The sequence below is a fragment of the Oncorhynchus masou genome, chromosome 16 (assembly GCF_036934945.1).
Source record: "Oncorhynchus masou masou isolate Uvic2021 chromosome 16, UVic_Omas_1.1, whole genome shotgun sequence".
In the NCBI taxonomy this organism is placed as follows: domain Eukaryota; kingdom Metazoa; phylum Chordata; class Actinopteri; order Salmoniformes; family Salmonidae; genus Oncorhynchus; species Oncorhynchus masou.
In genome coordinates this window covers 43,253,092-43,277,598 of record NC_088227.1, presented here as the reverse complement: position 1 = coordinate 43,277,598, position 24,507 = coordinate 43,253,092, and the positions used below count along the sequence as shown (strand labels likewise).

At 43.9% G+C, this 24,507-nt stretch overlaps 1 protein-coding gene across 1 annotated transcript; it reads left to right on the top strand.

Moving 5' to 3' along the window:
• Positions 1-4,278: 4,278 nt before the first annotated feature.
• Positions 4,279-23,940, top strand: bmf2 (BCL2 modifying factor 2). The gene is made up of 4 exons (XM_064991735.1): positions 4,279-4,428; positions 9,400-9,675; positions 11,548-11,762; positions 18,776-23,940. Exons 2-4 carry the CDS (start codon positions 9,423-9,425, stop codon positions 18,893-18,895), a joined length of 588 nt encoding a protein of 195 aa, XP_064847807.1. The 5' UTR covers positions 4,279-4,428; positions 9,400-9,422; the 3' UTR covers positions 18,896-23,940.
• The last annotated feature ends 567 nt before the right edge of the window (positions 23,941-24,507 follow it).

Below are 24,507 nucleotides of genomic sequence, written 5' to 3'. Positions count from 1 at the left end.
CACACACACACACACACACGCACACGCACACGCACACGCACACGCACACGCACACACACACACACACACACAGCGACCCTCCACCCTGCAGCTATCCAGAGTCACCAGGCAGGGTTATTGTTTGTGCCTCTGTCACTGCAGATCCATCAGAAGAGGACACACACACACACAGTGAACAGGGCTCAGGGCAGTGACTGTAAAATGGTACAGAGTTTGTTTTTGCCACAGCAGGCGGACTCAAAATATACTGCTTATATCTGGCAGGATAACCCCACAGGCAGGGCAGCATCTGATGGAGAATGACTCATGTTGTTGGTACCAGGAGGAGAAGATGCTGCGTTCAGGTCTCTGTGTTGCTTACTACTGTAGTATGAGGCTGGTGCACACACAAAAACACGCACACACACACAAGTAATGATTTCAATGTACTTGCGCATGTGACAATAAATCTTGAAACACACACACACAAAACACATGTTGGTATATAGGCTGCTACATTATCACCTGTTGGTATATAGCCTGCTATAGCCTGCTACATTCTTACATGTTGGTATATAGGCTGCTACATTATCACCTGTTGGTATATAGGCTGCTACATTATCACCTGTTGGTATATAGCCTGCTACATTATTACATGTTGATATATAGGCTGCTACATTATCACATGTTGGTATATAGGCTGCTACATTAGTACATGTTGGTATATAGGCTGCTACGATATCACATGTTGGTATATAGCCTGCTATAGCCTGCTACATTCTCACATGTTGGAATATAGGCTTCTACATTATCACATGTTGGTATATAGGCTGCTACATTATCATATGTTGGTATACAGGCTCTTACATTATCAAATGATGGTATATAGACAGCTACATTATCACATGTTGGTATATAGGCTGCTACATTATCACATGTTGGTATATAGACTGCTACATTATCACATGTTGATATATAGACTCTTACATTATCACGTGTGGGTAATGTGCTCTTACATTATTGCATGTTGGTATATAGGCTGCTACATTATCACATGTTGGTATACAGACTCTTACATTTTCACATGTTGGTATACAGACTCTTACATTTTCAAATGATGGTATATAGGCTGCTACATTATCACATGTTGATATATAGACTGCTACATTATTACATGTTGGTATATATCTTGCTACATTATCACATGTTGATATATAGACTGCTATATTATTACATGTTGGTATATAGCCTGTTACATTATCACATGGGGGTAATGTGCTCTTACATTATCACATGTTGGTATATAGGCTACTACATTATCACATTTTGGTATATAGACTGCTACGTTATTACATGTTGGTATATAGCCTGCTACATTATCACATGTTGGTATATAGACTTCTACATGATTACATGACAGTATATAGACATCTACATTATCACATGTTGGTATATAGACTGCTACATAGACACATGTTGGTATATTGACTGTTACATTATCACATGTAAATAGATAAGGCTTTTACATTATCACATGTTGGTATATAGGCTTCTACATTATTACATGTTGGTATATAGGCTTTTACATTATCACATGTTGGTATATAGACTGCAACATTATCACATGTTGGTATATAGCCTGCTACATTATCACATGTTGGTATATAGGCTCCTACATTATGACATGTTGGTATATAGGATTTACAAGATCACATGTTGGTATATAGATTGCTACATTATCTCATGTTGGTATATAGGCCTCTACATTAACACATGTTTGTAAATATGCTCTTACATTATCACATGGTGGTATATAGACTGTTACATTATCACATGTTGGTATATAGGCTGCTACATTATCACATGTTGTTATATAGGCTGCTACATTATCACATGCTGGTATATAGACCTCTGCGTTATCACATATTGGTATATAGACTGTTACATTCTGACATGTTGGTATATAGGCTTTTACATTATCACATGTTGGTATATAGACTCCTACATTCTGACATGTTGGTATATAGGATTTACAATATCACATGTTGGTATATAGATTGCTACATTATCTCATGTTGGTATATAGGCCTCTACATTAACACATGTTTGTAAATATGCTCTTACATTATTGCATGTTGGTATATAGACTGCTACATTATCACATGTTGGTATATAGATTGCTACATTATCACATGTTGGTATATAGGCTGTTACATTATCACATGTTGGTTTATAGGCTGCTACATTATCACATGTTGGTATATAGACTGCTACATTATCACATGCTGGTATTTAGGCTGCTACCTTATCACATGTTGTTATATAGGCTGCTACATTGTCACATGCTGGTATATAGACTTCTGCGTTATCACATGTTGGTATATAGACTACTACATTATTACATGTTGGTATATAGACTGCTATATTATCACATGTTTGTATATAGACTCTTACATTATCCCATGTTGGATTATAGGCTGCTCCATTATCACATGTCGTTATGTAGACTTCTACATTATCACATTGGTATATAGGCTGCTACATTATCACGTTGGTATATGGGCTGCTACATTATCACATGCCTTTATGTTGACTGCTACATTATCACGTTGGTATATAGGCTGCTACATTATCACATGTAGTTATGTAGACTGCTACATTATCACTTTGGTGTATAGGCTACTACATTATCGTATGTTATTATGTAGACTGCTACATTATCATGTTGGTATAGGATAAAGCAATCCTTCTCACCCCCCCCCCCCTTAAATGATTTAGATGCACTATTGTAAAGTGGCTGTTCCACTGATGTCAGAAGGTGAATTCACCAATTTGTAAGTCGCTCTGGATAAGAGCGTCTGCTAAATGACTTAAATGTAATGTAAATGGTATATAGGCTGTTACATTATCACAATGATATATAGGCTGCTACATTATCACATGTCATTATGCAGACTGCTACATTATCACATTGGTATATAGGCTGCTACATTATCACATTGGTATATGGGCTGCTACATTATCACATGTCGTTATGTAGACTGCTACATTATCACATTGGTATATGGGCTGCTACATTATCACATTGGTATACAAGCTAACACATTATTTATTTACGCCTCCTGTATCTAATGTGTGCATAACATCACATCACATCATTGGGTTTTGCCAAGTAGAGGTTATATCAGCTGAGACAACAGTCACATGTCAATTACAGAAAATATGGGGGGGGGTCTTTTTTTCCTTCTACACATGTAAAGATATGCGAAGCAGGAGGCGGGACCATAACATAGCATCTGATTGGCCGGTTATGTGTCACCAGTTCAACGACATAAGAAGGTGAATGATCTCTTAAAGGGGACATGCAGTATAAAATATGGATTCACCAACACTAACATTGAAAATTATTATCTTTGACAGGGTTACCAGCAAATGACTCATAGTGAATCAACAACAGGGTTACCAGTGAATGACTCCTAGTGAATCAACAAAAGGGTTCGTAGTGAATGACTCATAGTGAATCAACAACAGGGTTACCAGTGAATGACTCCTAGTGAATCAACAAAAGGGTTCGTAGTGAATGACTCATAGTGAATCAACAACAGGGTTACCAGTGAATGACTCCTAGTGAATCAACAAAAGGGTTCGTAGTGAATGACTCATAGTGGATCAACAACAGGGTTACCAGTGAATGACTCCTAGTGAATCAACAAAAGGGTTCGTAGTGAATGACTCATAGTGAATCAGCAACAGGGTTACCAGTGAATGACTCCTAGTGAATCAACAAAAGGGTTCGTAGTGAATGACTCCTAGTGAATCAACAAAAGGGTTCGTAGTGAATGACTCCTAGTGAATCAACAAAAGGGTTCGTAGTGAATGACTCATAGTGGATCAACAACATAAACGTTTGTATAATAATACAACTTTAATTATTGTACCAACACACATTTTAATTAGTTTATAAATAACAATGATAGCTATAGTTGACCATGTTTTGATGGAACATGAAATTGTTATTCTGCTTGCATACAGGGCTTAGTGTAATTACATCAATGCCTTCAAGAGAGGATTTTTACAACAGTAATATCAATTGAAAATAAATCACGAAATAACATTGTTATTGGCATGAGTTTTGCAAGGCAGAACAAACAAATGGCAAAGCAGAACAAAACAAATGATCTACTGTCACTTTAAGAGATTGTATTAACATGTACTTCATGAATATCTGGTAAAGGGGTGGGGCCAGAGCCTTGTCTGGGCGGACCAATTTGTCAGTGGCGTTTCAGAGAGAGAAAAAAAAACACTCGTCCAGAAACAGCAAACATTCATCTGAGAGTCTGTAATGCAAAAGGTTGAAGGATACACAGCTCTGTTCAATTCTGGAGAATCAGTAACAGCAAGTTGACAAGATACCACCCATCACAACGGAAGTAACTTACTTAACTGGCGGTGAGTCCTATGCTTGTGATTCAGTTTGTATGGTAATAAATAGAGCAATGAATGACATTTGTAGATTTGGGCTGAAGTTGTCAGTGTGCCGCCTGGTTGCTCAGTTTGTAAACAAATGTGGTGAAGATGTACGGGCATCGTGTTGTGTGTGATGGATGGTCTGTCAACCACTTTCCGTTTGCAGTTTGGCTACAGTGAGCTCCATCCCCCCACACACACGCAAACTAGGACGGACTTTTAAACTTAGTGAATTGTCTTTTTCGATCCTTGAACATTAGCCTGTTTAGTGGGAAATGAATCGCGCTGAGTGACTTAACAGAATGGAAGTGTGGATCGGTTGTTTTGGGAACAGTCCGCGTTGGACTTTAGAGCGTTGGGACAGTAACTGCTGGTTCGAATCCCCGAGCCGAAAACATGAACAAGCTGTCGTTGTGCTCATGAGCAAAAACACTTAACCCGAACTGCTACACGGGGCACTGGACAATGGTGACCCTGGCCGTGACCCCACTCCCTGCGGGTGTCTGAGGGAGTTGCAAGAAAAAACCCATTTCGATTACACACTTCTACAAGTGTGTAACAGGACACATGTATATTCTTGCTTTGTTTCCTCACACCACTGTGGTTAAGAAAATTGAGCCTTCCACAAGCACGACTGATATGAGACCGTTTCCTAATGTTCTTCAAGCATGGTTCTTGTTGGGCACAGGCCTACTTATTTTATATAGCCTACTTAATAAAAGTTTGAAATAGCCTACTGTTAGCATTTTTGTGTAATTCCATCCACTTTGCGGTGAGATTGGGTCGAATCGAGCGCAGCTATGTGGCCAGCCAGCGCCACACACAGGTAGCAGGTGGAATAATTTCGCCGCACGGGAGGAGTCCACTTGGCACGCGTTGCTGTTTTTATTGCAACAGTTGCAACGTTCGGATTGCGGTTAACTATGTGATTTTATTCAAGAATCTCCATTTTTTCATTTAATTTCTACCTGGGAAAAAAGGGTAATCAATGAAGGACACTTTCCTCATAATATATCATTGCTCTGCCATATCAAGTCATTTGGCACTGACATTCATTGTTTTTCGCTCCAACACTCAAAGATAAATCAGTAGCTCATGTTTATGCTTATCGCAAGTCAGTGTCATGTTATGACAGATTTGCCGTTTGCTCCACACACTACTATAAACGACTTTCCTTGTTTAGGTAGCGAGTTATGCCCCGCGGCGCTCCGCTCTCGAGCTGCCTGCCACACGCACCTCACCAAATACACGTGGGCTAATTGCGTTCCTCGAGACCCACCCTGCACCGCGTGTTCCCAAAGTCACCCCGATTTTTAGGTTACATTAGAATTATGAAGAAACAAAATTTGTTTCCATTGTATTTCATATTAAATTATTAGACATTATAGCCGAATTTATAACAAGCCAGTTTATGGTATTTATAAATAAATATACACATTTTAGACTTGGGCTATGCCAATAATGCCTCCTACTGAATTATCCGGTAGCCTGTCACACTAGCAGGTGCCTGGATATAGAGCTCACCTTGTGCCCTTACCTTCTGGCATGAGAGAGAACTAGAGGAGGTGGAAGACGGAGAGCGAGGTGGAAGAGAGCCCAGTACACAGATGGAGCCGCAGCCTCGGCCCCTGTGACCATGTGACCACAGTTTGGCAGGCCTGCCTCATGCCCCAGGCAGGGTGTGTGTGCAGCCTGCCAGCCTTCTGCTCACTGCCAGCATGATTTAAAGGCACTGTTTACTTGTTGTATTATGTAGTCTATAGTGTTTTATACTTGCTAGTAACTATTTTATAATGTAGTCTATAGTGTTTAGTACTTACTAGTAACTGTTTTATAATGTAGTCTATAGTGTTTAGTACTTACTAGTAACTATTTTATAATGTAGTCTGTAGTGTTTTATACTTGCTAGTAACTATTTTATAATGTAGTCTATAGTGTTTAGTACTTACTAGTAACTATTTTATAATGTAATCTGTAGTGTTTTATACTTGCTAGTAACTATTTTATAATGTAGTCTATAGTGTTTAGTACTTACTAGTAACTGTTTTCTTGTAGTCTATGGTCTTGGTATCTGAACTACACTTCCTGTAGCATACCATAGGAAAATGGCTAGTAGTCCTACAACAGTAAGCATTGTGGTAACTTTGCGCCTCCACCCTGGAAAATTATGCAGCTGAAACACTGCACTCCAACAGCGCTCGTCGTCATCGTCATTCAATGTTTTTCCACAAGTTTCATTCAAATGTCGTCCCTCTTCCGATACAGTACATTATGACCTCATTCAACATTATGTTATCCGTCAGCGCACTGTGCTCAAACTCAATCACCACAGATCCACCACAGATCGATTTGCATGTCAACCCCTCTCGTTTTGTCACCCAACAACAGGAAAAGACAGTTTTTTTGGGGGGGGGGGGGGGGGGTGTGGCCCTGAACTAAATCACATAGACATATTAGTTCTAGATCTTTCATTGTTTTTGAAAATAATTCTAAGTGGTAGATCGGTTCCATGTGAGCTAGTTTTTTTTTTTTTTGGGGGGCGGGGGGGGGGGGGTGTGGCCCTGAACTAAATCACATAGACATATTAGTTCTAGATCTTTCATTGTTTTTGAAAATAATTCTAAGTGGTAGATCGTTTCCCTGTGAGTTATTTTCTATTCTTCCCGTTCTTAAATTTAGTCTGTCTTTTACTTTCGGTTTTGCACACCAGCTTCAAACGGGTGAACATACAATAGTTTTGGTTATGGAAAACATATTTTCACAGCCGTTTAGATGGTACAGTGATTCTCTGCACACTATACTTGCCTTATTACAGTTTGTGACAAAATAAGCAACTGTTTAGCAACCAGGAAATGCCAGAGCCATTTCTACATAGTGTATCTTTAAATTAACATGGCAGCTCATAACCTGACATGATGCCCAGGCAGGCAGACAGTGTGCAGTGAAACTTGTTTGTTTTCCTTCCTGCTCCATGAACTCAGCCAGTAGCAAAAGTGAGGCAGGCGCGTGGAGTTTCAGCAGGAACTGTGGCTTCTCCCTTCTCTCCTTCGTGAGAGGAGAGGGTTGACTGAGGAGAGGGTTGACTGAGGAGAGGGTTGACTGAGGAGAGGGTTGACTGAGGAGAGGGTTGACTGAGGAGAGGGTTGACTGAGGAGAGGGTTGACTGAGGAGAGGGTTGACTGAGGAGAGGGTTGACTGAGGAGAGGGTTGACTGAGGAGAGGGTTGACTGAGGAGAGGGTTGACTGAGGAGAGGGTTGACTGAGGAGAGGGTTGACGGAGGAGAGGGTTGACAGAGAGAGACAGAGTCACTGAAAGCTTTAGCTGAAGTGTGCAGACAAGGGGAATCTAGTCCTCTGAGTTGTCTGTGCACTTGGCGTGTGTGTGTTTTCTGTGCTGCGCTCGTTGTATGCGTGTGTGTTCGCACTCAGTGTGTGTCTGTGCTGTGCTCTGGTTGACACAGTGAGGCAGATGAAGGTGGTTCTGGTGAGAAGAGGCTTTTATCCCCACGCTGGCTCTCCCCATGCGCTGGGATGCTGCCTTCTGACACTGATGATGAGCATTTGGGGGCAGCAACATACCAGGAATCAGAATGATCTAAATTTGCTTTTTGAAAAAAATTGTGTTTTGAATGAGTGTGATAATCTATTACCACTCATTCCATGTTGTTTTTGCACCTGTTATATATATATATAATGAATCATTCCATCAAGTCCTTCCAGTTCAGCAGTTCACACACAAAACTACTCCCACTTCTTTTCTAACAAATACTTTGAGTGCTGTTGTAAGCCTTGTTTGCTCAAGAATTGCTGGTTGCCAAAGTTGTATGTTCCACCTGATTTACAGTAACTCACCCGATTTACAGTAACTCCCCCTCACCTGATTTACAGTAACTCACCTGATTTACAGTAACTCACCTGATTTACAGTAACTCACCCGATTTACAGTAACTCACCTGATTTACAGTAACTCACCTGATTTACAGTAACTCACCTGATTTACAGTAACTCACCTGATTTACAGTAACTCACCCGATTTACAGTAACTCCCCCTACCTGATTTACAGTAACTCACCTGATTTACAGTAACTCACCCGATTTACAGTAACTCCCCCTCACCTGATTTACAGTAACTCACCTGATTTACAGTAACTCACCTGATTTACAGTAACTCACCCGATTTACAGTAACTCCCCCTCACCTGATTTACAGTAACTCACCTGATTTACAGTAACTCACCTGATTTACAGTAACTCACCTGATTTACAGTAACTCACCTGATTTACAGTAACTCACCTGATTTACAGTAACTCACCTGATTTACAGTAACTCACCTGATTTATAGTAACTCACCTGATTTACAGTAACTCACCTGATTTACAGTAACTCACCTGATTTACAGTAACTCCTCCTCACCTGATTTACAGTAACTCCTCCTCACCTGATTTACAGTAACTCACCCGATTTACAGTAACTCCCCTCACCTGATTTACAGTAACTCCCCCTCACCTGATTTACAGTAACTCACCTGATTTACAGTAACTCACCTGATTTACAGTAACTCCCCCTCACCCAATTTACAGTAACTCCCCCTCACCTGATTTACAGTAACTCACCTGATTTACAGTAACTCACCCGATTTACAGTAACTCCCCCTCACCTTTACTTTTAGTAGCTCACCTGATTTACAGTAACTCCCCCTCACCTGATTTACAGTAACTCCCCCTCACCTGATTTACAGTAACTCACCTGATTTACAGTAACTCACCTGATTTACAGTAACTCCCTCCCTGTCTCTCTCACAGAAATTAAAGTCCCTCCCTGTATCCTTGTCGTTTCCTGTAGGTAGACTACCTCTGAGGCTCCTGATTGATGAGGGGGACATGTCTCTCTCTCAAACAGCCCCACACACACACACGTCTGTCTCACACCATTTCTCCTGTCTCTCTCCTGTAGGGAGACTACCTCTGAGGCTCCCAATGAATGATGAAGAGGAGGACATGTCTCTTCAGCGTCCTGTCTCCCAGTGCTGGGGCACTCCCTTCAGGGAAATCAAGTTTCATGACAGGGAGAGCAGGGACAGAGAAGACACCCAGGACAGGTCTACGCAGACGTCGACTGGACCCAACGCCGTTGTCACGCGGTCAGAGGGACACGACATCATGGTACCACGAGGCCACAACAACAACTTTCCCTGCGGGGTGCAGGACCAGGGCAGAATGCTTTTCCATGGTAAGACGACAGAACGAAGAGGAACCAAAATGCTATTGGATGATGTGTTTTGATTCGGCTTTTGTGGACTATCCCATTGGTTCCTTTTGACTAGACAAACTAAATCCAACACAGCCGAACTACGTGAACGGGGTGTAACTATTTGACTCCGGCCTGATCAGATCAGTTAAAAGTGTCGTGTGACTCGGGGGGGGGGGGGGTTCCTTTTTTCTCCACTAGACCGAGGCACGGGGACTGTTTTGCAATTCAAAGTGGAGATATTGTGTGACATTCAGGTATTCTATCTCACTGTCGCTAATCATCCTACCACCTTTTGCATATTTCCCCCAAACACTGTCGTACAGGAGAAAACGTAGACAAAGGCAGGGAAACACACGTTCTCATTCCAATTCACTTCTGTGGGATTTGGAATTTGAATTTGGGTAGCACTTTATAATGCCACATTAATTTATAATGGATTAGTAAATAGTTTATTCATTTATTAATCATGAATCCATTCATAGGATGTTTTAATATAGGTCATTATAAACCATTAGTTAATTATTTTTGTTTGGCCTCATCTAAAGTTGTGGGCAATTTTATACTTTATAATTCATTTTATTAATGTTTTGAGTGACCAGTGTAATTTCCTCACCAAAAGATGGACATGTCATCGGTAGACATTCCAGGAGTAGCTGATGCTCCCTAAGGTCTCTAAACGTCCCCTCGAACTTTATCAACGGTTAAACAATAAGCCCACAACACAGAGGACAATAAGTCCACAACACAGAGGACAATAAGCCCAGAACACAGAGGATGTTAAAGGAAGTATATCTTATGAATGGAGTAATGATGAATAAATAATTTACTAATCCATTCTAAAATGCTTTATTTAAAGTTAGTATTAAGTGCTACCAAAATTCAAAATGTCCTCCGTCGAAACGCACCGAAGACAATTTTAATTAGAATGTCAGTTTACTTCCTGAATTAAAAGGAATTGACACCCAAACCCCGCCTCTCTCCATTACTTGATACTCTGTAGCTTGTAGAGCTCCTAGTTGTTTCTTGCAGAGATTTTTATCTTTGGCTGTCTGTCCCTCCCACCTATCTGTAGACAGACAGACAGACTGTCCCTCCCACCTATCTGTAGACAGACAGACAGACAGACCTCTGTAGTGTTATGTAAAGATGTTTGTTTTCCTAATGGCATGGCATGTAAGTGCATGCTAGGGGCAGTGACTAACTAAACACTGCCGTGCCACAGCCCAACACAGCTCATCAAGGTTGTTGTTGAGTTCACTTAGGGTGAGTCCCAAATGGTCCCCTTTTTATAGTGATATACTGTTTACCAGGGCCCTTGGGGGGTGAAATTTGGGAAGCACGTATTTTTTTCAACCGGCTACCGGCACGTGCACATAGGGGGAGTTTTATTTTACAGTGGAGATTTTGACCGTAAGAAACCCATTTCTCTGAAAGCCATATCTGATAGAACCAGTTTAGTGTTACTGCCAACGATACAGGTACTGCGGCGGCACACTGGAGCAAACACTGTGAGTCAGCTAGCCGGCCGGCCGGTCTTTGTGACAGACGAGAGGAGTGCTGCGTCTCTGTGACCGAGACACAAACACAGCCACCGGTAAATCTAGAAAGTTTAGCTGCTTGTGTCATTCGACCGGAGTATATTTTGTTGTCAATTCTAATCTGTCCACTTCACAGGAACAGGTGAAGGGAATGAGGTCTCTTTTAACACCCTTCTTTCTTATATATTTTCTTTTTTACGACGAAAGAGTATGGATTTCTGTACTTGGGTCAAGCTTGGGTTAATCTCACGTATTGATGGTGAATCAGAGGCTAAATCCATGACCCTGAACAATAGCTATTTCCTTCCCACAGGCAACGCTGGATTCCGCTTGCACTTCCCAGCTCGGTTCGAGCCCATGGACGATCGGGGAGAGAGGCGGAACGAGGAGGGAAGGAGGGAGGACGAGGAGAGGAGGAGAATGGAGGAGAGACCAGAGGAAGAGCGGGTGGAGGATAGCGCGGAGGCGAGGATCGGCCGTAAGCTCCGGGAGATCGGAGACCAGTTCCACCAGGAACATGTTCAACTGGTACGGGTCAAAGGTTAACTAACTGTAGTGTGTGTGTGTGTGTGTGGCTCTGAGCTTGGGCCACCCACTTCCAGATTTCTGTGTCTTTGTGGCTCTTCACTGTGAAAAGAAAAAGACCCAACATTTTGCCAGCTGAGGTGGCCACAAATAAGCCTATTAAAAATAGAGCTCTGTCACTGATTCATCCACATTCTGGGTTAGAACCATTCAATAGAACCCAACCACAAATTACCAAGCAGATATGCTAAAGGGTGGTGCCAGGTCACCGAGTCCATAAAGTATTGTTTACAGTGAGAAAGAGGTTGGCTCTTAGTTTAAAAATTGCACTTCTGATGTGTAATCCTACCATATTGTCGGCTAAATGACTCCAATGTAAATCTGTCTGTAGAGGTATGAACTGGGATGCAAATACGGTCACAAAACCCTCAGACACACTGAAGCCTGCCTGATTATTAGAACAGAGAGAGAGACTGGAACAGAGATGGACGCAGACGGTAACAGAGACATACGGGCGGTAATAGAGACGGACATACGGGCGGTAACGGAGACGGACGGACATACGGGCGGTAACGGAGACGGACGGACATACGGGCGGTAACGGAGACGGACGGACATACGGGCGGTAACGGAGACGGACGGACATACGGGCGGTAACGGAGACGGACGGACATACGGGCGGTAACGGAGACGGACGGACGGACATACGGGCGGTAACGGAGACGGACGGACGGACATACGGGCGGTAACGGAGACGGACGGACGGACATACGGGCGGTAACGGAGACGGACGGACGGACATACGGGCGTAACGGAGACGGACGGACGGACATACGGGCGGTAACGGAGACGGACGGACGGACATACGGGCGGTAACGGAGACGGACGGACGGACATACGGGCGGTAACGGAGACGGACGGACGGACATACGGGCGGTAACGGAGACGGACGGACGGACATACGGGCGGTAACGGAGACGGACGGACATACGGGCGGTAACGGAGACGGACGGACATACGGGCGGTAACGGAGACGGACGGACATACGGGCGGTAACGGAGACGGACGGACATACGGGCGGTAACGGAGACGGACGGACATACGGGCGGTAACGGAGACGGACGGACATACGGGCGGTAACGGAGACGGACGGACATACGGGCGGTAACGGAGACGGACGGACATACGGGCGGTAACGGAGACGGACGGACATACGGGCGGTAACGGAGACGGACGGACATACGGGCGGTAACGGAGACGGACGGACATACGGGCGGTAACGGAGACGGACGGACATACGGGCGGTAACGGAGACGGACGGACATACGGGCGGTAACGGAGACGGACGGACATACGGGCGGTGACGGAGACGGACGGACATACGGGCGGTGACGGAGACGGACGGACATACGGGCGGTGACGGAGACGGACATACGGGCGGTGACGGAGACGGACATACGGGCGGTGACGGAGACGGACATACGGGCGGTGACGGAGACGGACGGGCGGTGACGGAGACGGACATACGGGCGGTAACGGAGACGGACGGACGGGCGGTAACGGAGACGGACGGACGGACATACGGGCGGTAACGGAGACGGACGGACGGACATACGGGCGGTTACTGACTGACTGACTGACTGTAACACTGACTGACTGACTGACTGACTGACTGACTGACTGACTGACTGTAACACTGACTGACTGACTGACTGTAACACAGACTGACTGTAACACTGACTGACTGACTGACTGACTGACTGACTGTAACACAGACTGACTGACTGTAACACAGACTGACTGACTGTAACACAGACTGACTGACTGACTGACTGTAACACTGACTGACTGAATGACTGACTGACTGTAACACTGACTGACTGAATGACTGACTGACTGTAACACAGACTGACTGACTGACTGACTGACTGACTGTAACACTGACTGACTGTAACACTGACTGACTGACTGACTGTAACACAGACTGACTGACTGACTGACTGTAACACTGACTGACTGTAACACTGACTGACTGTAACACTGACTGACTGACTGACTGACTGACTGACTGACTGACTGACTGACTGTAACACAGACTGACTGTAACACAGACTGACTGACTGACTGTAACACAGACTGACTGTAACACAGACTGACTGACTGACTGTAACACAGACTGACTGACTGACTGTAACACAGACTGACTGACTGTAACACAGACTGACTGACTGACTGACTGACTGTAACACAGACTGACTGACTGACTGTAACACAGACTGACTGACTGTAACACAGACTGACTGACTGACTGACTGACTGACTGACTGACTGACTGACTGTAACACTGACTGACTGACTGTAACACTGACTGACTGACTGACTGACTGACTGACTGACTGACTGACTGACTGTAACACAGACTGACTGACTGACTGACTGACTGACTGACTGACTGTAACACAGACTGACTGACTGACTGTAACACAGACTGACTGACTGACTGACTGACTGACTGTAACACTGACTGACTGACTGACTGACTGACTGTAACAATGACTGACTGTAACACTCACTGACTGACTGATTGACTGGCTGTAACACAGAGATTCTGTAACACAGACTTACTGACTGACTGACTGTAACACTGACTGGCTGTAACAGACAGACTGACTGACTGTAACAAGAAGAGACAGATGAGGTCAGAGTGAGAGATACTGCTGTGAGTGGGTAGGCTCGCCTGCTGTTTATATGGCTGTCTAAAAATAGAACCGTGACTAACTCAACACAGACACAACCGGTAACGCAACAACTACCCACAATTCTCCACTCGCTCACCCCACTGACTGGCTCGACATGTGTGTGTGAGACTGAGAGAGAGCTATTGTGTTTTTATCTAAAAGAGACAGAGACGAGAGAAAGTTTGTTGTTTTTATCCTGAATGATCTGATTCTATTCTCAACAAAGTCTGTCATAGTTCAAACAATATCTACCAGAACTTGTTGTTGTATTTAGTTACTAAATTTGATCACACACACACGTGACTGATGAAGCACTTTAGTATTGTCCCTGCCAGGAAATTTCTGTCCAAAATCTCTGTCATACAATATACAGCTTTGGGCCCAACATGTTCAATGTGTGCTCTGGGATTCACCCCTTTCTTGGATTCTGGACACTTTTTAAATATATATATATATATATATATATATATATAGCTGAGTCATTTGTTTTGAGTCTTTTAATATGGCCTTAAAGTATATATATAGAACAAAAATATAAACGCACCATGTAAAGTGTTGTTTTCATGAGCTGAAGTGAAATGTTCCATACACACAACGTTTATTTCTTTCAAAATATTGTGGAATTTATTTCAATGAACTGCAACTCAGCAAAATCTTTTGAAATTGTTATGTTTTAATATTTATATCAAATAGTCATTGGAATGAAGGGGCCTAAAGAAAATTAGAACAAAACATGTTGTAGCTAGAGTGGCCAGGGTAGCCAGAGTGGCCAGGGTAGCCAGAGTGGCCAGGGTAGCCAGAGTGGCCAGGGTAGCCAGAGTGGCCAGGGTGGCCAGGGTAGCCAGAGTGGCCAGGGTAGCCAGAGTGGCCAGGGTAGCCAGAGTGGCCAGGGTAGCCAGAGTGGCCAGGGTAGCCAGAGTGGCCAGGGTAGCCAGAGTGGCCAGGGTAGCCAGAGTGGCCAGGGTAGCCAGAGTGGCCAGGGTAGCCAGAGTGGCCAGGGTAGCCAGAGTTGCCAGGGTAGCCAGAGTTGCCAGGGTAGCCAGAGTGGCCAGGGTAGCCAGAGTGGCCAGGGTAGCCAGAGTGGCCAGGGTAGCCAGAGTGGCCAGGGTAGCCAGAGTGGCCAGGGTAGCCAGAGTGGCCAGGGTAGCCAGAGTGGCCAGGGTAGCCAGAGTGGCCAGGGTAGCCAGAGTGGCCAGGGTAGCCAGAGTGGCCAGGGTAGCCAGAGTGGCCAGGGTAGCCAGAGTGGCCAGGGTAGCCAGAGTGGCCAGGGTAGCCAGAGTGGCCAGGGTGGCTTGAGGAAGAAAAGAAACCCATTTTAATAGTCAGTCTTCTCCACTACCCACAGTGAAGTGCACAGAGAGAAGCCACAACATATCATGCCAGAGTATGACTTGTGTTTTGAAGTAGTACTATTTTAAATAGGCCCTGCAGCAAAACATGAAGACAATTAATTAAAGCTCAATTAAGGGGGAGGGTTCAACTCGGTTCAGTCTGCTCTGCCAGGGCTGCATCAGATAGTCTGGGAGAGGGAGAGACTGCCTTGCTCTGGCTGGGAGAGAAAGCGAGGGGGAGGAATAGGGAATATAGAGAGAGAGTTTGGGATGGGGGTTTGGGATAAAGAGAACAAGAGCGATTGAAACAGGCAGATGCTTACCCAACCCGTTGCAATATCCAGACCAGCTCTTCAGTCAGAAAGCCTACTGGAGCCCTGCTTGAACAGAGAGGGGAGAGGAGGGGGTGGAAGCAGCTTCTGTACACCCCAAATATAAAGTGACAGATGTAGGAGGAAGGCATCAGATGGTTTCCTATCTGGAGCAGCCTTGCTTTGTTATGATCATTAGTCAGTTAACGTGTATATTACTGGTTACACTGTCTGGGTGGGGAAGCAGGGCGTCAATATGGGAAGTGATGAAATACGGGGAGCTTTCTCCCAAAGTCTTTCTCTGTCTCAGCCTCAGAGAGGTTGTTTACGACTAGCCACCCCTCATAGCCTGGTTCCTCTCTAGTTTTCTTCCTAGGTTTTGGCCTTTCTAGGGAGTTTTTCCTAGCCACCGTGCTTCTACACCTGCATTGCTTGCTGTTTGGGGTTTTAGACTGGGTTTCTGTATAGCACTTTGAGATATCAGCTGATGTAAGAAGGGCTTTTTAAATACATTTTTGATTTGACTCTGCATAAACTAAACCCATCCAAACTAAACTGGATACAAGCCCTGTTTCTTAACCTGTTGGCCCCATTGCTCTTAGTCAGACCACTTTTTTAAACATTTTTTATTTTTATTTAACTCGGCAAGTCAGTTAAGAACAAATTTCTTATTTTACAATGATGCCTACCCCCGGACAAACCCGGATGACGCTGGGCCAATTGTGCGCCTCCCTATGGGATTCCAAATCGCGGCCGTATGTGATTACAGCCTGGATTCGAACCAAGGACTGTAGTGACGCCTCTTGCACTGAGACACAGTGCCTTAGACTGCTGTGCCACTCGGGAGCCCAAATGCCCTCCCACCCCTCTTAGCCAGACCCGACAGTCTGGGTCTAACCCTGTTACTGGACCTTATCTGACCCCACAGTCTGGATCTCGCCCTGTGTACTGTCTATGTGGGACAGACAGCCCTTAGTGACAGAACCCAGTTATGTTGCAAACCAAACACAAACACTTAGAGACAGAAACACACAAACTGCTGTTGTGGAAATATCAGATCTGTTCTAGTGTTTTGTCTGGTCTAGACAGCTGGTTACCATTGGTGATGGTGTTGTTTCACTTCAGAACCATGATGTCATAATGAACTCAGGAAGCACCACAGACAAAATGCATACTGCCGTGCTCTGAGCACTGGAGGGTCAGAGTATGACTCCTATTCAAAGTATGTGAAACAGAGCACATACAGTAGGGGGAGTGCTGCTCGGCGTGAGGTAATACAGTAGGGGGAGTGCTGCTCGGCGTGAGGTAATGCAGTAGGGGGAGTGCTGCTCAGTGTGAGGTAATGCAGTAGGGGGAGTGCTGCTCGGCGTGAGGTAATACAGTAGGGGGAGTGCTGCTCAGCGTGAGGTAATACAGTAGGGGGAGTGCTGCTCGACGTGAGGTAATACAGTAGGGGGAGTGCTGCTCAGCGTGAGGTAATACAGTAGGGGGAGTGCTGCTCGGCGTGAGGTAATACAGTAGGGGGAGTGCTGCTCGGCGTGAGGTAATACAGTATGGGGAGTGCTGAGGTAATACAGTAGGGGGAGTGCTGAGGTAATACAGTAGGGGGAGTGCTGCTCGACGTGAGGTAATACAGTAGGGGGAGTGCTGAGGTAATACAGTAGGGGGAGTGCTGAGGTAATACAGTAGGGGGAGTGCTGCTCGACGTGAGGTAATACAGTAGGGGGAGTGCTGCTCAGCGTGAGGTAATACAGTAGGGGGAGTGCTGCTCGGCGTGAGGTAATACAGTAGGGGGAGTGCTGCTCAGCGTGAGGTAATACAGTAGGGGGAGTGCTGCTCGGCGTGAGGTAATACAGTAGGGGGAGTGCTGCTCGGCGTGAGGTAATACAGTAGGGGGAGAGCTGCTCGACGTGAGGTAATACAGTAGGGGGAGTGCTGCTCGGCGTGAGGTAATACAGTAGGGGGAGTGCTGCTCGGCGTGAGGTAATACAGTAGGGGGAGTGCTGCTCGGCGTGAGGTAATGCAGTAGGGGGAGTGCTGCTCGGCGTGAGGTAATACAGTAGGGGGAGTGGGAGGTAATACAGTAGGGGGAGTGCTGAGGTAATACAGTAGGGGGAGTGCTGCTCGGCGTGAGGTAATACAGTAGGGGGAGTGCTGCTCGGCGTGAGGTAATACAGTAGGGGGAGTGCTGAGGTAATACAGTAGGGGGAGTGCTGCTCGGCGTGAGGTAATGCAGTAGGGGGAGTGCTGCTCAGCGTGAGGTAATACAGTAGGGGGAGTGCTGCTCAGCGTGAGGTAATACAGTAGGGGGAGTGCTGCTCAGCGTGAGGTAATACAGTAGGGGGAGTGCTGCTCGGCGTGAGGTAATACAGTAGGGGGAGTGCTGCTCGGCGTGAGGTAATACAGTAGGGGGAGTGCTGCTCAGCGTGAGGTAATACAGTAGGGGGAGTGCTGCTCAGCGTGAGGTAATACAGTAGGGGGAGTGCTGCTCGGCGTGAGGTAATACAGTAGGGGGAGTGCTGCTCGGCGTGAGGTAATACAGTAGGGGGAGTGCTGCTCGGCGTGAGGTAATGCGGTTTCTACTGATTGATTGACTTAATACTAATCTCCATCTCTCTCTCTTCTCTTCCTCACAGTTCCTGCGGCATCAGAGGGATGTCCTACCAGTCTGGATTCGTCTGACCATGGCCCTCTACGGCTTCCTGTTTAACAGAGAGGCCCCTGCTGTACCCCGCCTGAGAGGACAGGAAAGATGAGGGGTACCTTCCACCCACTTCGGGTGTCTCCTCTCGCCTCCCCCCGTCCCTGAAAACGAGGGACCAGACTCTGTATGATGGAACACGGGTTTGGATTCCTTTTTGGGGTTTTTAAAAATCAAAGATGACGAAGAAGAGAACGATAGTCACTGCTGGACAGAGATTAGAATCACGTTCATTTTCTCTATCTCTCTCTTCTCCTCTTTCTTCATGATGATGAAGAAGAAGCCATGCTGTTTGAAGATATAAATATTTTCTAAAATATATATATATATAACTATTTAGTACAGTAGATAGCATCTTTTTGGTTTGAAAATACGCCAAAAGGAAATGGACAAGAAGCACGGGATGAAATTTAAAGAGAAATCCCTTAAAGAAAACACAGTTGTGGACATGGAAGGACGTGAAGTTCTTGTGGAAATTCATGGAAGGTCTTATGAAGTTCTACTCACCAACCCACCACGATCTTACCAACAGGCACATTTTTCCAATGTATTTTTTTGAAGAATACAAACTCCCTGTAACTAAATATTTTTCACTGTTCCACACTGATATATATATATATATATATGACAAATGGTTTTGTCGTAAAGATTCTGTGGTGGTTTCGCCGAGACAAGCAGGGTCTTAAGACATGTCTTGTTGAGCTCCGGTGTAGATTGAGAGAGATAGTGTCTTTATCCTGTGTCTTTTGGTAATACCAGCCAACAGCAGTTGGGTTTTAACATTCAGTCTGAATGAGATGAATGCCAGGTCCATTTTTTTTTTTTTTTTTGATTGACAGTATGAATGTATGTGTACTTTAAAGATTCAAAGACTTAGGTCTGCAATGTATTCATTCAATCAAGCAACCTGACTGAGTTTAAGTTTTTAGTGTGAGTAAGGCATTTTGTCGTCCGTGAAACCCCCCAAACCCCCCCCCCCCAAAAAAAATCGCAAGCGTAAAATTTGTTTTGTCGGAGTTGAGGACTTTACTCCTGTGGAAAAGCTTTATTTTTATTTTTTATTTTTTTTGATGAACCTATCGTTATGAAGATGTATTTATCTGGCTGGATTGACAATCACAACCAACAGACCTGGTGATTTGACACAGTTCTATCTGTTGTAGCGTTACGAGTCTGCTGTGAAAAGGGCAAAATAAAAGTTGTTGTACAATCAAGGATTTGGAGCAATACTGTATTGACGAATCAGTGGAAGGCACTAAAACCTTAGGGATCTATTGCAGTTACAATCGAATTGTCATTCATGGAGGAACAGCTCTTTTTTTCTTTTAAACAAGGCAATCAATCAATCAATCAATCAATGGTTCAATGAAATTCATCTTCACACTTGACAACGTCACTCAGTTCAATGAAATAGATTTCACCTTTTACTCTCTCTCTTAGCACAATCTTAGCGTGAATCACTTTGGCATCAACTCCCAAACACAGATGCAATTGCCATGTATACAAGCATGAGTAAATCCACAATAGATTGTTGTTTTTTTTACTGAGGGCTCAGCAGTAACAGTTCTAGTCTTTTACCTATGCTGTCCATATGCACCTATGGCCTGGAATCTGTGTTTGTAATGGTGACCGCATTTTAGATCGACCACTGCTTTTTAAACTTTAGTTTTATTTCAGAGTTCTTACTACAAGTTCTTATTTGAGTACGTTTTAAAAGTGGTTTTAACATTTTGAAAGTGGTTTTAAAGATGATGATGATATTAACAGAAGACAGGATTTTTTTTTTTAAACTAATGTAAAAAAAAAAAAATGTTTTAAATTTGTTTAATTGTGATTTGAATATATTTGATGAAGACACTGATGGGGTTTCCTTTTTTAGTTTTAGTTTTTTTTATATATATATTCTTCAGGGAGTAGTTGTTCAGTCACATGCCCGCCATACTGAGTGTTTTTATTCTACTTTAGCAAGATGAAAATATGCAAATTCCCATTAAGAACAACAAGCTTTGCATGTGTTGCTCTACCCAAAATAGAACCACATGACGACATCTGATCGACAGGCTTTTTTTCCAAAATGGCACCCTATTCCCTAATATAGTGCACTACTTTTGACCAGCTTTGATCAGAAGTAGTGCACTATATTAGGGAATAGGATGCCATTTGGGTTTCATCCATGTTCTCTGATGGTTATCAGTGACATCATTGACCACAGACACTGTTCTGTTTTGCGACAGAACGTTGCCTGCAAACCACTGAATGCTGAGCCAGTTGAAGTATCTCTCTCTCTCGTTCTCTCTCTCTCTCATTCAACTCCTCACTCAATCACCAGCTACTCCCTGGACTTTCTAGAATTGATTTATTTGTCTTTTTTTTTACTTTTTTAAATTTTTTAATTTGATTTTTAGAAGTAATTTATTCTAATTTATTTTTTTCACTCAGTGCTACTGTATAGCTATCGGGATGTACACAGTTTCTTCTCCTAGTTGATGGAACAATCAGTCAGTAACACTACTGTGTGTTAGTGTCCTGAATGGAACCCTATTCCCTATGTAGTGTGCTACTTTTGACCAGAAAATAGTGTACCATTAGGGACTCACCCTGTGTGTTAGCTGGGCCCGTGGGTTGGGAGGACAGACGGACTAATGTGTCTTACACTAAGCTGTGTTAATGGGTCTTTTGGGAATCACACCAACCAAACCTGTAGACAATCAAATGTACTAAATGTGCCTTGTGAGTATGAGACCAGCCACATCAACCATCACCCATCACAACCATCTGGTCATGGTTATCTATAGAATGGGGGTCAAGGCTCTCCTAGTTCAGTCTGGTCATGGTTATCTATAGAATGGGGGTCACAGCTCTCCTAGTTGAGTCTGGTCATGGTTATCTATAGAATGGGGGTCACAGCTCTCCTAGTTGAGTCTGGTCATGGTTATCTATAGAATGGGGGTCACAGCTCTCCTAGTTCAGTCTGGTCATGGTTATCTATAGAATGGGGGTCACAGCTCTCCTAGTTCAGTCTGGTCATGGCTATCTATAGAATGGGGGTCACAACCATGACCAGACTGAACAAGGTGAGCTGTGACCCCCATTCTATAGATAGCTCTCCTTGTTCAGTCTGGTCATCAGTCTAAAGGCTCAGATGTGACACATCTATAGCACAATAGCTGCCTGGTTGACCATAAGTGTGTCCCAAAACTTCACTATGTAGTAAAGGGATGTGTCCCAAACGGCACCCTATTCTCTATTTAGTGCACTACATTTGACCAGGGCCCATAGGGAATATGGTGCCAATTTGACCAGGGACTATAGGGAATAGGGTGCCATTTGACTAGGGCCCATAGGGAATAGGGTGCCATTTGACTAGGGCCCATAGGGAATAGGGTGCCATTTGACCAGGGCCCATAGGGAATAGGGTGCCATTTGACAGGGCCCATAGGGAATAGGGTGCCATTTCACGAGGGCCCATAGGGAATAGGGTGCCATTTTGGACACAACCATATCGACCCTCTAGGGCACATGCCTAATCTATGACCTTTAACCCTGACCCCTCTCAACCCTGACCCCTCTCAACACACACACACTCCCAGGCTCATCGCCCCAAAACTCAAATATCCAAATGACTGTTGACAATCAACGTGCACTGGAAAGTAATTTATATGCACACACTCTTCCTGTACTGAACCTCTCTAGATCCGTATGTCTTTAATATCTGTTGTATGCTGGCTCGGCCTAGCTCAACAAGACTAGGTTTCCTGTGTCCCAAATGGCACCTACTCAACATTTATAGTGCACTACTATTGACCGGGTCCCATAGTGGTTCCCAGAGGGGTCCCAAATGGCTCCCATAGGGCTCTGATCAAAAGTAGTGTACTATATTGAAAATAGGGTGCCGTTTGTTACACAAACTAGTAGCGATGTAGGATGAGGGTACAAGGAGGAGTGAGCCACCATGGCGTCCAGTATTATTTGTAGGTAGGAGGTGGTCATCCTATGGGTTGGTGTTGACGTCAAATCCATAAGAAGCAACCATTGTCTCAACCCTTTGAGGTTAAATATATATGTTCAACCTTCAGTATCTTGAATATTAAGTCAAAAGAAAAAAATCATTCGGTTTTTTGAATTTCCCAAGAAAGAGTGAATCTTAACTGTTAAGTGCTGTGATTATTTGTGTTTTATATCAACAAACAAAACAATTCGCTGCAGCTAATTCTTAACTTGCTAACTTTCTAAGCGAAAAAAAAACACTTTTTGTATACTTTTGTAAAAAACATAACAAATGTAACAATGAAGTCCGAAAACATTTTTTTTTTTTAAGATCGTTTTTTAAGTGTTGTGACATGCTTTTTGGTTTTTACCAATTTAAGTCCGCTGTGTCGTTCTCAGTTCAAGGGCTGTTTTTGATATTTGATAATTCTGTATATGGAGTAAAAATGCATGTCCCAGCATTCCTGAAATCTGTGTTTTGAATGTAAATGAATTGAGAGGAAAAAACACAATCTCTTTTTTTAAATACTATATGAACTGAAACATTGTGAACTTCCATCTAACTCCTGCACTGTTGAACTAGGACTCTCTTTAGCATTGCCTTCATATCACATCATTCTAGAACACATCATTAGAGCTCTCAGAACCATCTTCAAATATCACATCATTCTCGAACACATCATTAGAGCTCTCAGAACTGTCTCAAGGATTCCACATCGGTCGGGGCGGTGTGTTTTATTAAGGAAGGCCCAGTCTAAATGTAGCATAACTGTCTGTCCAAAATGGCACCCTATACCCTATGTAGTACACTACTTTTGACCAGAGCTCTATGGGCCCTGGTCAAAAGTAGTACATAACATAGGGAACCATTTGGGATGCAGGCGGTGTTATGAGACGCTTCTGAGAGCCCTGCATGGTTTTCAAACAGCGTGAAACAAAGGGAAAGAGAGGTGGAACGAGGGAGATATTTGTTTGTCTAGTGCAATATGCTGTACATAAAGAGCTTGGCTCTACAAAATCCACAAATCTTACATTTTTCTCTAATGAAATGTAATTTTCTTGTTCAATGGGTACATTGCTGTCTTTTTCATTAAACTTCTGAAAGTTTCAAAATGTCTTGTGTTCCCTTGTGTCTGTCTCTTCTTACTACAAGTGGTATGTTTTTATTTATTTTACCTTTATTTAACTAGGCAAGTCAGTTAAGAACAAATTCTTATTAAGTAAAGCTTTGTTCATGTACACTAGGCAGACACGATAATGAAGACGTTCTACACACTATACGCACTGAAACTCGACCCTAGGCAACAGCAGTGACTAGGGTCTGGTTCCCTAGGCAACAGCAGTGACTAGGGTCTGGTTTCAATGACGGACTCTTTTGAAAACTTTAAGGCAAAAAAAAAATCTGTCGTGGGGTCCTCTTTAAACAGACAAGTCTCCCAACAAAACACGGGGCAGACATACCATAACATCACGATTTGAAACCGAAGTTTTCAAGCGAAACCTTTTACAGTGGTTTTTAGTGAAGATAGTTGATACAAACTAGCCGGCTTGCGAAATGCACTCATAAAAAATGAACTCCGCGGGCTCCATCTTGCTAGCTACTATTTTGTATTTTATTAAGTCGGATAAGGCAGTGATGTAGTTCCTCCATGCCAAACTGATGTTCTGTTGCGTACAGGC

Bases quoted from the DNA above. Each gene is read 5' to 3' on its own strand.
- bmf2 (XM_064991735.1), top strand. From the start codon at position 9,423: ATGAATGATGAAGAGGAGGACATGTCTCTTCAGCGTCCTGTCTCCCAG. The intron at 9,676-11,547 runs GTAAGACGACAG...TCCTTCCCACAG, and splicing joins GGGCAGAATGCTTTTCCATG to GCAACGCTGGATTCCGCTTG. The intron at 11,763-18,775 runs GTACGGGTCAAA...TCTTCCTCACAG, and splicing joins ACCAGGAACATGTTCAACTG to TTCCTGCGGCATCAGAGGGA.